At 58.3% G+C, this 15778-nt stretch overlaps 4 protein-coding genes across 4 annotated transcripts; all 4 read left to right on the top strand.

The window, feature by feature from the left end:
• Positions 1-1225: 1225 nt before the first annotated feature.
• On the top strand, positions 1226-5818 carry BKCO1_6200017 (sensor histidine kinase response; the record flags this gene model as incomplete). The annotated part of the gene is made up of 2 exons (XM_020278052.1): positions 1226-5185; positions 5240-5818. 2 exons carry the CDS (start codon positions 1226-1228, stop codon positions 5816-5818), a joined length of 4539 nt encoding a protein of 1512 aa, XP_020126598.1.
• Positions 5819-8131: 2313 nt separating this feature from the next.
• Positions 8132-9063, top strand: BKCO1_6200016 (cytochrome b5; the record flags this gene model as incomplete). Its single annotated transcript, XM_020278051.1, has 3 exons — positions 8132-8250; positions 8497-8623; positions 8896-9063. 3 exons carry the CDS (start codon positions 8132-8134, stop codon positions 9061-9063), a joined length of 414 nt encoding a protein of 137 aa, XP_020126597.1.
• Positions 9064-11379: 2316 nt separating this feature from the next.
• Positions 11380-12406, top strand: BKCO1_6200015 (peroxisomal biogenesis factor; the record flags this gene model as incomplete). Its single annotated transcript, XM_020278050.1, has 4 exons — positions 11380-11446; positions 11596-11879; positions 11985-12175; positions 12244-12406. 4 exons carry the CDS (start codon positions 11380-11382, stop codon positions 12404-12406), a joined length of 705 nt encoding a protein of 234 aa, XP_020126596.1.
• Positions 12407-13693: 1287 nt separating this feature from the next.
• Positions 13694-15537, top strand: BKCO1_6200014 (chlorogenic acid esterase precursor; the record flags this gene model as incomplete). Its single annotated transcript, XM_020278049.1, has 3 exons — positions 13694-14313; positions 14456-14542; positions 14613-15537. The coding sequence occupies 3 exons, from the start codon at positions 13694-13696 to the stop codon at positions 15535-15537; spliced, it is 1632 nt and encodes a 543-aa protein (XP_020126595.1).
• Between the last annotated feature and the right edge of the window lie 241 nt (positions 15538-15778).

Here is a 15778-nt window from a genome sequence, read left to right as displayed (position 1 = left end):
AAACAGCGAAAAGAAGCAAAAAAAAAAAAAATGAGGCGGCTCCTCCCCCCGTCGCAGGCCACGGCCGCCCAATCTCGGGCTCCGACCGCGCGAAGCCGCGGTGAACGGGCACCGCTGGGCCGGCGCACAGGGTCCTGCCGTGGTGCTTCTTGACCGGCTGGCGCTCGCGGCCGCATCTCCGCCAGGGACCGGCAGTGCGTGGGGACGAGCAGGGCAGGCTGGGGCGTGCGGGCGCGTCAGCGGCGTGGGTGAAGGCCTTAGTGTGTGGCTTGTGCTGGTGGCGAGTTTAAGAGGGGCTTTCTGTGCAGCATCGCTGCCTTCGGAGCACTGCCTTCGGAGCACTGCTGTGGCTGCCCGAGGAGCGCGGTGACAGCGAGGGCATCCTTACAGCGCCAGCGCGCAGGCTCCTTCAGTGGCCCCGACCGCGAAGATCTACGGGAGGCTTTCGCATTATTCCTTGCACACCAGACCGTGATATGTTTGTAGCTTGGGCGATCCTTTTCCCATCCCAGGGCCGAGCCACTGCCCCAGTGCCCTCGCCTCTCTTCAGCGGCGCACTTTCCTGCGACCTGCGTGGAGCGCGCCGACCGGGATTGAGCGAGCTACTAGCCCTCCAGCCGTACTGCCACATGCGCGTGCCGCCTTGATCGATCTCTTTCATCTGCGATCTGCTCTTGCTGCCGCATCGCCCTCTGCACACCACCGCGCCCTGCTCCCGCGAGCTCGCTCACTGCTCCTCTGACGACCCAACGGCGGTAGCCTCTGCTGGCCTCCCCGGAGCATTGACTCGCCGTTCCCGGTGCGGCTCCTCGCTGCACCACCAGCGCCACGACGGCCTACCAGCCCCGCTGCCCCCAAAAGTCCCCAGAGCCAGCTCTACCGTCGCGCATCCGGCTCTCCAGACATTCAATTGTCCCGATCGATCCTCACCGCTTCCCGTCACTGCCACCGCGAGCTGGAGACGCGCCTTCACAAAGAAGTGGCAAAACCAAGGCGCTCCCCTAGTCGCCATACTGACGCTGCTGTCTTACTATCCTTCTGCGCCTTAAGGCTGGCATGAAGTCGACGGCCGCTTGACATTATCTCCACCTGCACGCGTGAGGGAGCATACTGCCGGTCCCGCACCCCTGTCAGATGCCGTTTTAGCGGCCACGTCCTCCGACTCGAGCAAAAACTGACGTCCAACCCAGTTGTGCCCCTCTGCACAACGCGGCCGTAGCTCCCCATGTCTCAGCACACCGACGGCGAAGCAGAACCAGCGTCGCAGTGCAATGCCGGCGATGCTGTTGAGCCCTCTGCCCCGCAGCTTGGCCAGCAAGGCGCACCCCCTCCACAACCTACGTCACACTCGAGAACCAGCCGAATCCTCACCGGCGATCTTGCAGGACGACCGCTCTCCCCGCCCGCCACCTCCAACAACTTCTTCTCTCCCACATCGGACGTAGGCTCTTTGAGTCCTGGAATTGACGATCGAGTGTTTCCCATCCGGAGCGTCGTTTCAATGGACCCCACGCCCACGCCCACGATTCGCGGTCGCCAGGAAGGCTACTTCCAGAGCTTGGCTCGTGCAGGCGAGATGAGACGCTTCTCCGCCGCCAGTGGCTCTACGAAGTCATCAGAATCCCGCGCTTCCTCGAAACAACGGCCTGAGAACCAGCAGTCACTGGCCTCTGGCGCGTCCGATGCTGCTAGCAAAAGGGGGCCTGTCGGAGAGAGGCTTGATAAGAGGTTACCGCAGCAGATCTTTAGCGACATGGTTTCCAATAAATCTGGGAGCGATGCCGGGGGTCAACAATCGAGCGTCAACCTTTCATCTGGGGCCCCGAGCGTGTCCGGACGCAGCATCACCGAGAGCTTGGGCGATACGCCTCTGGTGACTGCCCGTTTCAAACACGTCGTCTCCGACGGCGGACATGCCATCATCACAGGACGAGACGGAGAAACGCTACAAAGATGCGAAGACGAGCCAATCCACATACCTGGCGCCGTCCAGAGTTTCGGTCTATTGATCGCCTTTGAGGAAGAGTCTGACGGAAAACTAATAGTCCGCGTGGTCAGCGAGAACTCTCCGAAGATAATAGGCTATTCGCCGAAACAACTCTTCGCGCTCGAAAACTTCTGCGACATTCTCTCCGAGGAGCAAGCAGATAACCTACTCGACCACGTCGATTTCATCCGCGACGAGGATGCGGACGTCGCGACCAATGGGCCGGAGGTCTTCACGCTGACGATCCGAGGACCGGACAGGAAGGCTCGAAGATTCTGGTGTGCTATGCACGTCAACCCTGCCCATCCACATTTGGTAATCTGCGAATTCGAACTGGAAGACGATTCCGTGAACCCACTGGTCCCGTCGAGCGAAGTTGCCCCGGACACGCCTGAAGATACCTTGCAAAGTAACCCAACGGCCGAGGAGTTCGCAGAAAGCACACAAAACATCAGCCGACCACTACGAGTACTTCGAAGTGCCCGCAAGCGGAAGGGGGAAGCGGCCGCCATGGAAGTCTTCAATATCATGTCCCAGGTGCAGGAGCAACTGGCGGCTGCCCCGAATCTGGACCATTTCCTGAAGGTCTTGGTGGGAGTAGTCAAGGAACTGACGGGGTTCCACCGCGTCATGATCTACCAGTTTGATGCAGCCTGGAATGGAAGGGTTGTGACCGAATTGGTGGATCCTCGCGCAACAAAAGATCTCTACAAGGGCTTGAACTTTCCAGCCTCAGACATTCCTAGACAGGCTCGAGAACTGTACAAGGTCAACAGGGTGCGCTTACTGTACGACCGAGACCAGGTGACAGCCCGGTTGGTGTGTCGGACTGTCGAGGACCTCGAAACACCACTCGACCTTACGTACGCCTACCTCCGAGCAATGTCGCCCATCCATCTCAAATACCTTGGGAACATGGCAGTCCGGTCATCCATGTCTATTTCTATCAATGCCTTTGACGAGCTGTGGGGATTGATAGCTTGTCATTCGTATGGATCTAACGGAATGCGGGTCAGCTTTCCGATCCGGAAGATGTGCCGTCTAGTAGGGGATTCAGCTTCAAGGAATATTGAGCGTCTCTCTTACGCATCAAGATTGCAAGCCAGGAAACTGATCAATACCGTTCCCACACAACACAACCCGTCCGGCTACATCATCGCCTCATCAGACGATCTTCTCAAGCTTTTCGACGCAGATTTCGGCCTCCTCTCCATCAGAGACGAGACCAAGATTTTGGGCCGGATGGACCAAACCCAAGAAGCGTTGGCCATGCTCGAGTACCTTCGGATGCGAAAGATTTCCTCGGTAACGACATCCCAGGACGTGTCGACCGATTTCCCGGACCTGCGTTATCCCCCCGGTTTTCAGAACATTGCAGGCATGCTCGTCGTCCCTCTCTCGATAAGCGGCACGGACTTCATAGTGTTCTTCAGAAAGGGGCAGTTGAAGGAAGTGAAATGGGCAGGTAATCCCTACGAAAAGTTCATAAAGGAGGGCACTGAAGGGTATCTGGAGCCGAGAAAGAGTTTCAAGACGTGGAGCGAGACCGTGGTTGGTATGTGTCGCGAGTGGACCGATGAGGAGATCGAGACTGCCGCCGTTCTGTGCTTGGTGTACGGAAAATTCATCGAAGTTTGGCGCCAAAAGGAGGCAGCGTTACAGAGCAGCCAACTCACTAGGCTTCTGCTCGCCAACTCTGCACATGAAGTTCGCACCCCGCTCAATGCAATCATCAATTACCTGGAGATTGCTCTCGAAGGCACATTAGATAACGAGACTCGGGAGAACCTCGCCAAGTCTCATTCGGCGTCCAAGTCCTTGATATACGTCATCAACGATCTGCTGGACTTGACCAAGACCGAAGAAGGCGGTGACCTGGTCAAGGGAGATGTGTTCGATCTAAAGACCACCTTCCAGGAGGCCACAGACGCCTTCTCGGGCGACGCTAAGCGCAAGAGAATATCTTACGAGGTCATGGAGCACCCCGGCGTGCCTCAAAAGGTCATAGGTGATCAGCGCAGAGTCCGCCAGGCGATATCCAACGTTACGGCAAATGCAATCAAGAACACATTCGAGGGTGGAGTCAAAGTCGACATGTACGTTTCCGACTGGGAAGAAAACCGCGTTAATGTCGAGATTGCCGTCATGGACACTGGCACCGGTATGAGCAGCAAAAAGCTCGACGCCTTGTTCCGCGATCTCGAACAAGTTCAGAGCGAGACGACGGAGATGTTGGAGGAAAGTCTCGCACCCGACGCGAAGAAGATTGAGGACGACCCCGCGGCCGAGAAGCGCACTCTTGGTCTCGGGCTTGCCGTTGTATCTCGAGTAGTGCGGAACATGAATGGCCAGCTGCGACTGAGGTCCGAGGAAGGCAAAGGATCGCGATTCATCATCCAACTGCCGTTCGATCTGCCCGATGGTAATGACAAGAGTTTGATGAGTGCTTCGTCAACTCCGCAGGCGGAGGGCCTTCCAGATGCTGCGCGTGAGGTTACCCTTGTGGAAAAGGGCGGCTCGCAGGGTAGGGAAGGAACCAACAGTTTGCTCCGGCGAGACAGTGCGGAGAGCGTCAGTAGTAAAAAGAGCCGCAAGAGCCTCAACAGCCTCTCGAGTAACAATAGCGGCAGAAGCGATGTCGACAGGCTGATCGAAGCCATCCAGGAGCCTCATCTGGTGGATGGGAGGAGCAGTGCTGATCGTTCGCGGAGAACGTCACAAAACAGCAGGCCCAGCCTGGAGAAGAGACCAAGCCTGGAAAAGCGGTCTGCGACGGGCAGTGCGGCAAAGCCACCAGAGAGACCGCGCTCACTACACACCGCGGAGTCGAAACGGCGCAGTCAACCAAACACGCTTGCCGTCAGCTCTCCTGGTAGGGCCGAGGTGCCCGGCTCAGGGTTTCCTATCCGGCCAGTTCGAATGGGGGAAGACGAGACACCGCAGCATGAGGACTCCAGCAGCATCAAGTCCGGCATTATTGGGGAAGTCGACGAAAACAGGCCTGCCCTTGAGGAACCTCTAACAGCCGATAATCTGCGCGTTCTCGTCGCAGAAGATGACCCTGTGAACAGCAGGATCATCAAGAAGCGTTTGGAAAAGCTTGGCCACAGCATCGTACTTACTGTCAATGGCGAAGAATGTGCAACCATCCACAACGAAAACCCTGAGAGCTTCGATGTCGTGTTGATGGACATGCAGGTCAGTTTTTCGCTTTTGTTTGGTCTTGATAGTTGAAACCGCTAACTTCTGCAGATGCCAATCGTCGATGGGCTCGCTTCAACCAAAATGATTCGCTCGTTCGAGAAAACGCACCCGGCAGACTGTCTCTCGCGCCGAGCCAAACTGAACGGCCGGATACCTATTATTGCTGTCTCTGCGTCTTTGGAGGAAAGCAAGCGCAAAGTCTACATTGACGCAGGTTTCGACGCTTGGATCCTGAAGCCAATTTCGTTTCCTCGTCTCCAAGAACTGGTCGCTGGGATCGTGGACCCCGATGTCCGTGGAGAAGCACTTTACAAGCCCGGCGACTGGGAAAGAGGAGGATGGTTTGAAGCAGCAAGTCCGGATCTCTTCGCGGCGCAAACGAAGCCGTCGGGGCAGATTCCCACCGAAGTCGCATCACCGGAGTTCAGAGCAGCCGCTGAATCAGAGAAGCCGGATGCCGGGGATTCAAAAAACCGCCAGACAGGAGAACAGGCTCGTCTCCGAGTGACCCAGGCAAGAGCGCGTAAGCTTCGAGCAAGCAGATCAACGCCCAACCTGGGGAGGTCAAGAAGCGGAAGCGAGGAAGATTCTGGTTCGTCCGAGACAGTCAAGGGAGAGCCGGACTAGGCGCCGATTCAGGAGTACCCGCGCGCGCGCGCGTGTGTGTGCATTTTGCACTGTCTGCTTCAACCGACGGTCCCCCCCCTTTGTGGCTCCTCATTGTGCGCCCGAGTTTTGTTGCTGGCAGCCGAGCTTCTGTAGCGCGGCGCTTGGTTGGAGTTTTTATTTTTTCGTTTGTTCAGTCTTTGGTCTCAAATGGGCAGGTAGTCAAGAGGGAGGCGCACGTCCCTGGCCACAGCTATAGATGCATTTTTATCCCTTTTCGGGCTGTCGTCGTCGTCGTCGTCGTTTCCTTCCGCAATCGGAACGTTTCCAGCCGGCGGCGGGGTGTGAATGTTCGGAGCCGCCGCTTCGAGTCTCCACTTTGTTCTTTTTGACTTTGTTCTCCCTCTCACGCAGGTTTCTAAGAACTCTTCTCAAAGGATGTCTTCTTCGACGGCCTGCTTTTACGGGTTCGGCTTGTGTTGATGACCGGTATGAACTTCATGTCTCATTCTCCTGCCAAGTACACGCATTTTCAGGTGGTCTGGGGCAGTGTTTTTTTTTTTTGGTAATCGGGTCTGGTTGTAGCGCGCAAGCATCCTTGTTTTCAGTGTGGGTTGTAAGGGCATAGTCGGCAGGGTATGGCAACGGCTGTTTGGAAAGGGCGATCGGTTTTTTCTTTGCTTTTCTTGTTGACCTCTCCTCTCTGCGAGAGAGGGTGGTTGTGTACATCAGATTGTGATGAATGACAGCGGTTCCTTATGGATACGGTGGGGTGTTTGAGGTTGTCGCCATGGGATATCCTTCTAGCCTTCAAAATCAAATGGTTTTCGGGTGCCGATTTGTTTTCTTGCTCCGGCTTGACAGCCGGATGGGGGCGGAGCGGGGGCAGGTGGATTTTGCGGGGGTTCGAGGTCGAAGTCGGATCGGTGTCTTTGCATGTGAATTTCTCGGCTTGTGCAAGTAACTGGAGGCACCTCCATGGGGACGAGGACGGCGGCCGCTGTTGATGGGATGGAGATGGAGGGCTTGAGGCAGAAGATGAAAACAGGGCAGTGGCAGTGCGGACGTGAGCATCGGCCAGGACACATCAGAGCTCCGGACAATAAAGTGGGCGCGAGCTGAAAGTGTTCGATTCACATGGGCCTGGAGCGTGCTTTCTTCTGCGAGGAGCCAGTTTCGGTGATCGAATCAGGTGGCCCGGCAGCAGAGGTTGGCCAAGGCTCAAGCGACCTGCAACACCACGTTGCAGTGGGCACATTGCAAAAGAACGGCGAGTCTCTGTATAACTAGTCACAGCGCCGCGCATCTCAGGGAGAAATAGGAAACCGAATTCTCTCTGCTTTGATCTATCGGCGAGTCCGTCTCAGTGGCGAGGCTCACCATGGTTGCCGCTGCTTCCGGGCGTGCTGTCAGCGCTGCAAGCCTCGAGTCGCGGCCTGCATCACGAACCCTTGGGCTGTCACGTCATAGGCCACGGGAACGTCGGCTGTACGGGGATCGCGGACCGGCGTATTTGCTCAGTAGGGCGGGGGGTGAAACAATCGGGGTAGTCATGGCCGCGGGCATCGCGGGGCACGTAGATGGCATCAGTTCCGCGGCTTCGGAACACGGAATCTGGCTGGCCGATATTTTAATGTTGTGAACTTGTGATGTACTCTGCTCTTACTAAGCCAGGGCTGCAGCGGCCTCTTGCCTTGCTTGCCTTGCTTGCCTTGAGCGAGTACCGTCTGGAGGGATAAAGCCGAAGCTCCTCGGGTGATAGACCCCGCTCCACCTGCCGGCAAGTTTCGCCTGTTTCGGGGAGCGTTCGCGGAAGGCCGAGAGAGAGGCTGGCACTTGGCCGCGCCGGCGCGCGTGGGCCCGGGTGCGCCGGCGTCGTTGCAGCAAATACAGTGAAATAGAAGCGGCGCATCGGGCGATGCACAACTGCCCGGAAGCGCCTGGAGCCGGCATCTCAGGCAGAAACAGGGGGGAAGGCGCGCTGGAGCTCGGAGGCAGGCGCATTGATAGCCGGCTTCAGGGTCCGCCGAGCGGTCACCGCCCAGGGCTGCGGCCAATGGGCGCGCGTGCATTTCTACAGCGCAGGTCCGCAAGCACCACCTGGCCTATCTCTGGGGGGCCGGGCTTGCTGTGCTTCCCGCCGGCCTCTTATTCTTACGGGTTTCCGAGCACGTCCCTCCCTCCACCGCTCACCAACATCAAAACTCCACGTCGATCCGCTTCCTGGCCTTCGATAGCTTTCTCTTCCTGCCCCCCCGCTCCTTCTCGCTTGCCCTTCCACCCAACCCTCGCCGCCGGCTTCTCTTCTGCTTCGACGCGCCTAGATCCCCGAAAATGTCCGCCGACAAGGAATTCACCTACTCCGACGTCTCGGAGCACGCCTCCAAGAAGGACCTCTACATTGTCGTCCACGACAAGGTCTACAACTGCACCAGCTTCGTCGACGAGCACCCGTAAGTGGATCTCTTGCTATGCGAGCCGTCCTCGAGCCCGTGGTTTCTCTCGCGTCCGCCGCTTCTCCGATCGCTGTCGAGCAGTCAGCACGACTGAAGGAGCGGTGCGGTAGCGACGAATGCCAGCCGGAGCAACAATTGGACGCGATTGGAACTACGGGGTTGGGGGAGTCCGGCTGCGCTCACCTTTGGCTCAGCCTTTGGCTCTTATTTCGCAAGCAAGTGCTGACGAGAGAATGACAACAGCGGTGGTGAGGAGGTTCTGCTGGACGTCGGCGGCCAGGATTCGACGGAGGCGTTCGAGGATGTCGGCCACAGCGACGAGGCGCGCGAGATCCTGGAGGGCCTGCTTGTTGGCACCCTGAAGAGACAGGTATGTTCTGCTAGACCCTTTCTTTTTTCCAATGCCAATGTCAACCCGTTCGCAAATACGGCGACCTTCGCGCTGCGCGGCTTTGGGTCTCCCCCTTTTCCTAGCCTCTTTCACCGAGATTCCAACGTAATAGCGGCGCGCGACCCCACTGCTGGGGCAGCGACGCCGAGCGCATCCCAACAAATCATTCCACCGCTTTTCTGCCCACGAAAACTTGCTTGAGACGGCCTGAACGGACGAGCTGACGCGCTATTTCTTCTTCTCATCCGCAGCCTGGCGACCCGGAGCCCAAGGCGCACTCGTCGCCGTCGTCCGGAGGCAACGCCCCCGATGCGGCCGGCTTCGGCGTCGGCCTGTACGCCATCCTGCTGCTCGGCGGCGCCCTCGCTTTCGCCGCGTACCAGTACCTCCAGGCCAACGCCGAGAAGACGCCCCAGTAGAAGGGGACACGTCTTGTCTCTTCTCCCCGCACCCCCCATTGAGACCTGCAAATGGGCCGCCTACGAGTCCGCCGATAATGAAACACATATTACGCCCATCGCTTTGTCTTTAACTCTTGTTGCAAACGACAATGGGGCTTCTTTGCGAGAGGTGTGAATAGAATGGTTGGTTTCTGGTGGCGGTGCGCTTGTCAGGCGATGGGATAGTACAGAAATGTTGGGAGCGCCGTCCATCTGTTGTCGATATAGAGAGAGCGTGCGGGATGGGTGTTTTTCAGCGATGCTGGGCTGCCAGGCGGGTGGACAAGCACGAGGGACGGAAGCGGGCTGCGTCGATCCTGCGTCGACACAGCGCTTCTTTCTGCTTTGGACTGTTCGCGCTGCTGGTGGTGGTAGTGCTGCTGCTGTCTTCGCGTGGCTCATGCATTACGAGCGGCATGGAGAAAGGCTGATGGGATGGGGTTATGTTTCAGCCCTTCTTCTTTTTCTACTTCATTACGTATTTTTACTTGATGAATCCCTGCTGAGATGTAGTTCTTCGTATTCGTACATCGTCACGTTTGGGTTAGGTTATGATTGCGTGTGCCTGCACGTGTTTTGCCGTTGTAGTGATATTCCAACCATCCGCCCTATCTATTATGCGATTGGCACCCGGCGGCGGCGGCGCGTCTCTGCGGAGATGGTTCCTGCACATACATCCGTGCATCATACTCGACCCACGAGGCGTATGCGGTGCGGCGCTTGCGCTTGTGGTGGCTTTTCTACTTCCCCGTTCAATTGGTCCTACGTTGTACGGCATGGCGGGACTCGAGGCGAGCATCTAGTACGTAGCATTGGAGACGAGCGAGTCCCGTTGTGCCCTTTTCCCCTTGTTGTTGTTTGTTGGAGCTCCCCTACCCTATCCATTGGGCAAGGAAATATGGATGAGTTCACAGAGGGGAGGACTGGAAGTCTCGATGTCTACGATCTAGGTGCACGTGTACTGTTTTACGAAGAACAGAGAACAGGATATGTACGGATAGTGAGGGAAAAAGAAGACGATAAAAGAGCAGCACCGCCACGCTTCTATTCACCCAGCACCCCTCTATCCCTCCTCGTCCAGTAGGTAGTCTCGAAGATGATGGGGTCTCTACTCCTCCTAACCCAACCCCTTCCCCTGCGTGCGTATTTGATCTTACCTACCTACTAGCTAGTCAAGCCGCGAAACAACCGGGACCATGGATACATAATATCCCCAGCAGCGCCAAACTATCTGGCTGGGGCGAACGTCGATCATTTCGATTTCGCTTGCCCCGAGCGTTTTTTATTTTTTTTTCCTCAGTCGGGCCAGAGTCCGCTCGTCCGCGCGCGCGTTCCTCCGTTCCGGTGCGTCTTCGTGGAGGATGGGAGGCGGACGAGTGGTGTTTGGGGGATTAGTCAGGGGGCTGAGGCGGGTGGTTTCAGCCGGGGGAGAGGCGCGCGCGCGCGCGCGTTTTTCGGCTGGAAGGCCGGTTCCGTGTGGGGTCGGGGTCGTGGGGAAAGGTGAGTTGTTATGCGTGTGTAGTGCGCTGTGGAGGGACGGGACGGGACGGTAGAAGGAGAGAGAACACATAGATCAATTATTTGTCTGGCTGCATTATTGATATTATTGCTGGGTGGAAAGGGAGCGAGCGCGCGAATGATGGCTGAGATGACGTGAAGGGCAATTCTTCCATGTGCCAGGCTCTCGGGCGACGTCCCGAAATCCACGGGCTGGGGATCCGATATGGAAAGAGCACGGCATGGCAACAAGAATGGAAAAAGTATCCGCATGCGCTGGAAGCGGGATTCTAGCATGTGGGGAGAGCTACAGCGCAGCACCAGCGCTGTCTTTCGCGAATAGAATGGCAGCACTCACCGCCTGTCCAAGGGCCGGGAGGGAGCATTATCATTGTCTGGGAAGACGGTGGTAGAGAGCAGGCGATGATGGGTCGAGAGCGGCATTAATTGCGCATCTCTGGAGGTCGAGAAAGGCCGGGCACCGGGTGTTGCGGGAATCGGTTGCCCGTGAGTCTGCCGAGGTCCCGATTATCACGGCTGGCTGGCAATCACAGGCCTGGGCTCGGAGCTTCCATTCACATTCACCACCGTCATCCGCCAGCCAACCCTACCTTCGACACGACCTTCTTCCCCGACACGCGTCTCCCCGAGCCGCCGTACGTCCCCATCGACCGAATCCTCTCGTCTTCCCTCGAGCCACTGCCTCGTCGCCGTATTCTCCGACTCTATCTCCACCTCCGCCCGGCACAACCCACACCACCCGCCCGTTAGCCCGCGCGCTGCTCCCAGCTGCCCATCATGGTCGCCGACGCCGTTGTCTACCACCCCACCGTGGCCCACTACCTGAAATTCGTCGCAACAACCGGTACCTCAGCCCTTCCCATTGCACCCCGAAAAAGAAAAGAAAAGAAAAAAACACGCGCCTGCACGCGCCGGCGCGGGCGCGGGCGCGCGCAGAAGCCCACCACGAAAACATAAACTAATTGCGAGTCCCGGGACGATTTCCACAAACAGTCGGCCGCGACAAGTTCCTCCGCACGCTGCAATACTGGTCCCGCTTCTACGCGTGGTACCTGTACCGCACGAACAACCCGCAGGCGAAGGTCGCGCAGTACGATGCGGTCAAGAAGAACATGGGCATGGCGCGCAAGCTGCTGCGGCTGGGCAAGTTCGTCGAGCACCTCAAGGCCGCCGCCGTGGCCGCCGACGCCAAGGGCGGCGACGCCGTCGTCAAGTACCTGACCGTCGGCCGCCAGCTGGGGTATGCTGCATACATGGGGCTGGATAACTGCACGGTGGTAAGTCGAAATTGGGGGGAGAGAGAGAACGTGGTTTCTCGTGATGGGGATGCGGAAAGTCAGAGGCTAATTGCTTGCGTGTGTGTTTCTTGTTACCCGTCGCAGCCCGACGTCGTGGGCTTCCGGAAGAGCGCGAACATCAAGCAGATCGGAGAGCAGGCCAGCCGCGCGTGGATGACGGGCTTGCTGTTCAGCGTCGTGGCCGGCGTGTATACGTTGGCGCAGCTGCGGAAGCGCAGCGGGGCCGTGGATGAGAAGGAGGCCGAGAGCGTGGTCGAGAAGAAGAAGATCCAGAAGTGCGTGCGATCCGCCGCCGTCGGTGCGCTGTCCGCTGTGTGGGACGTTGGCTGACTGTTTGTTGTAGGGAGGGCAACGCTGCCAAGATTCAGCTCATCTGCGACGTCTGCGATCTGACCGTGCCTCTGACTGCCCTTGGCTACGTCAACCTGGACGACGGCATCATTGGTCTGTCGGGGACCCTCAGCTCCCTTCTGGGTCTTTGGTCCGTGTGGAAGAAGACGGCTTGATTTCCCCGGACCGAGGAAAAAGGAAGAGAAAGAGGAAGAGGAAGTTGGTGGTGTCGTGTCTGATTAGGAAGAAGAGCAATGTGCGTGCGATGAGGGACATCGCATCGTACCAAAGGACATGGACGGACTTGTACGGCTGAAGTTTTTGCGAAAGTTACGATCTTTGATTGCTTACCCCCACCACCGGTTTGATGTGGTTTTCTCTTATATCGTATTCCTCTGCCGTCTTTGCCGGCTCCTTTGTTGATAAATCTCGCACTTTATACCTCGCTGACTGGAGAGAAGGGCTGGTGTACGCCTGTATTACTCGGAATTATTTGCAGTTTTCATCACCCCCGTCCTCGGTCCACGCTGAAGCCGGACACCTGCATAGTGTTCGTTCGTCGCAGTTCCTGGGGTTACTTCTAATGGTTAGCTACACCGGGAACCCAGTTGGCGCAGTACGCGGCCTTCGTCAAATGCCAGGCCTTTCGACCGGGAGTAGCCGCGTGAAGAGACCAAAGCGTCATAGGTCCCGGGCCGTTCGCTAATGTAGGAACGAAAAAGCGGGGAACAAGAAACGTATCCTGGCAGGACCGCTGTGGGGGCTTGAAGCACCCAAAGGTGCCCAGTCAAATCTTCTTCACGCTCAGTTGTCTTGACGGCCTTCGACTGGAGGCTCCCGAACTCCTTGCACAGCCCTATAGGGCGAATACGAAGCGCTTAGCTGGTTGCGAAGGGACCTTGAAACAAAAGAATCGCTTTCAACGCCCTGCCAAGCACGAAGAATTTCAATGCGATGCTAAAGATTCAGAGAGCGAGGATGACTCGTGGAGTCGTCGGCCCATTCGCCCCAACCCAGCACGGCTGGCGCTGACAATAAGGGGCCCATCATGATTCCTGACGGCCACCAAGCGACACGGCCGCCCTTGTCGGCTCTCTTGGTCAAACCGTCGGGTGTCCACCCTGCTTGCTCTGACCAATTGTACCAGTAACCGACGACGGGTCCGTGGGTCGATCGTGTTTCCCTGTTGCACCTCACCACACTCGTCCTCCCCACGGGCCATCTAGCGTGCCCAGAGATATATACGCATCATGGGTATAAATCCTCTCGGCCGTCCTCCCTGGCAGATGAGCTTGTTCAGGTCTCGCAGCGTCACTCTTTTTCCACGGTAGTGCACTTCGCTCGCTCACACTCCCGTCTCGCCATCCTTGCCCCTCTCCATCCTTCGTTTAGAAGGACTGTCCATCGTTCGCACAACACAAGAAAGAAGAAACAGGGAGAAAAGAAAAACAAAACAAAACATCATGGTGAACCTCACCACCCGCACCGCCGTGCTAAGCGGCCTCGCCGCCCTCGCCGCCACCACGACCGCCTCGCCCATCCTCACCACGTCCAACACCAACACCACCACGAACGGCACCGCCCCGGCCCAGCCCCCCGTCATCACCCTCTCCCCCTCCGGCCTCGAGCTCCACGGCACCATCAACACCACGCGCTCGCCCTCGGTCGCCCAGTACCTCGGCATCCCGTACGCGGCGCCGCCCACGGGCGCGCGCCGCTTCGCGCCGCCGGAGCCGTTCGCGTCGCTCGTCGACACGACCGTCGTCGACGCGAGCAGGCCCGCCAAGAGCTGCTGGCAGCACGTCAGCGCCGCGCCCGGCATCCTGCGCACCGACGCGCCCGAGTTCATGATCGCCGACGCGGCGGACAATATGAGCGAGGATTGCTTGTCCGTGAGCGTGTGGGCGCCCGTCAACGGGACGAGGTTGGTCGGCGGCACGGAGGAGGAGGGCGCGAAGGGGTTGTTGCCCGTCGTGGTGTGGTTTTATGGCGGGGGCTTCGCGACGGGCGGGACCGACGTGCCGTATCAGTTGCCGGATCGGTGGGTGGAGAGGAGTGGCGAGCATTTGGTTGTGGCGTTTAAGTGAGTGGAGTGGCCCTTTTGACTCCCCTTCCCTTCTCTCGTTTTTGTTTTTTTTTTCTTGTCGTTGGGAGGGTTTGATGATGGGGGTTGTTTGTGCGTGGAGAGTCTGAGTGAGTGAGTGAGTGCTGACGACGAAATGTAGCTACCGCCTCAACATTTTCGGCTTCCCGAACGCCGCGGGGCTGGACGAAAAGAAGCAGAACGTGGGCCTGATGGATCAGCGATTCGCGTAAGTCTTCTCTCCATCGTTTCTCTCTGCCACGAACGAACGCGCGCGAACTGACCGAACCCCAAACCAGCGTCGAATGGATCCGCGACAACATCGCCGCCTTCGGCGGCGACCCAGAGCAAATGGTCATCTGGGGCCAGTCCGCCGGCGCCGTCGCCGTCGACTACTACAACTTCGCGTACCCCTCGGACCCCATCGTCAAGGGCCTCATCATGGACTCGGGCACCGCCCACCTCGACCAGCTCACCAGCTGGGACCTCGGCCACACCAACTTCACCGCCGTCGCCCAGGGCCTCGGCTGCGGCGCCAACCAGACCGCCGCCGCCGAGCTGGCCTGCATGCGCGAAGCCCCCGCGTCCAAAATCGCCAACTTCATCGCCGAGTACCAAGACTCGACCGCCACGAACAAAAAGACCCTCTCCTTCTCCCCGCGCGCCGACAACGTCGTCGTCTTCGGCAACTACACGGAGCGCATCAAGGACTCGGACCTCGTCTCGGGCCTGCCCGCCGTCATCGGCTTCAACCGCAACGAGGGCGCCTTCCTCGCCGACTACGACGCCGTCGCGGGGCCCGACGCCGCCACCGTCGCGTCGCTCGGCTACGAGTATTTCTACTGCCCCGCCACCAAGACGTCGCTCGAGCGCGACGACGCCGGCCTCGCCACCCACCGCTACTACTACGCCGGCAACTTCTCCAACGTCTCCCCCTTGTGGTTCGACGGCGCGTATCACTCGTCGGAGCTGCCGCAGATTTTCGGGACGGCGGGCGACTTCCGCGGGGAGTCGACGACGTTTGAGGAGGAGGTGGGCCAAGCGATGCAGGATGCGTGGTTGGCGTTTGCGAAGGATCCGAAGAAGGGGCTGGATGGGGTGGAGTGGCCAAAGTGGAAGGGGCTGGGCGGCGATGTGAGGCAGTTTGCGGTTGGCGACGTGGTTGCGCAGACGGGGGATGCGGTTACGTTTGAGGAGGAGTGTCAGAGGAGAGGGCTTTTGTGAGGGGAGGAAGGAGGGTTGAGTTGACGGGATGGGTGCAGTTGTGTAAGGGGGTATACTGGGGTGTTTTGGTAAGTCAAGTTTACAGGGACTATTACCACGTGTCTCTGATACTGGGATTTGGACTTGGACTTGGGAAGCAGATCATAGACTTCCGCTGAATCATTCGCGGATTCATTCGTCACTACAGGCACCGTCTTGAAAAATTAGAGGTCAATCCATACGGCACACATGCCGGTGTAAA

This window comes from Diplodia corticola, assembly GCF_001883845.1.
Source record: "Diplodia corticola strain CBS 112549 chromosome Unknown scaffold62, whole genome shotgun sequence".
Classification (NCBI taxonomy): Eukaryota; Fungi; Ascomycota; class Dothideomycetes; order Botryosphaeriales; family Botryosphaeriaceae; genus Diplodia; species Diplodia corticola.
The sequence above is the reverse complement of the archived record's forward strand: the minus strand, read 5'-3'. Positions and strand labels throughout refer to the sequence as shown.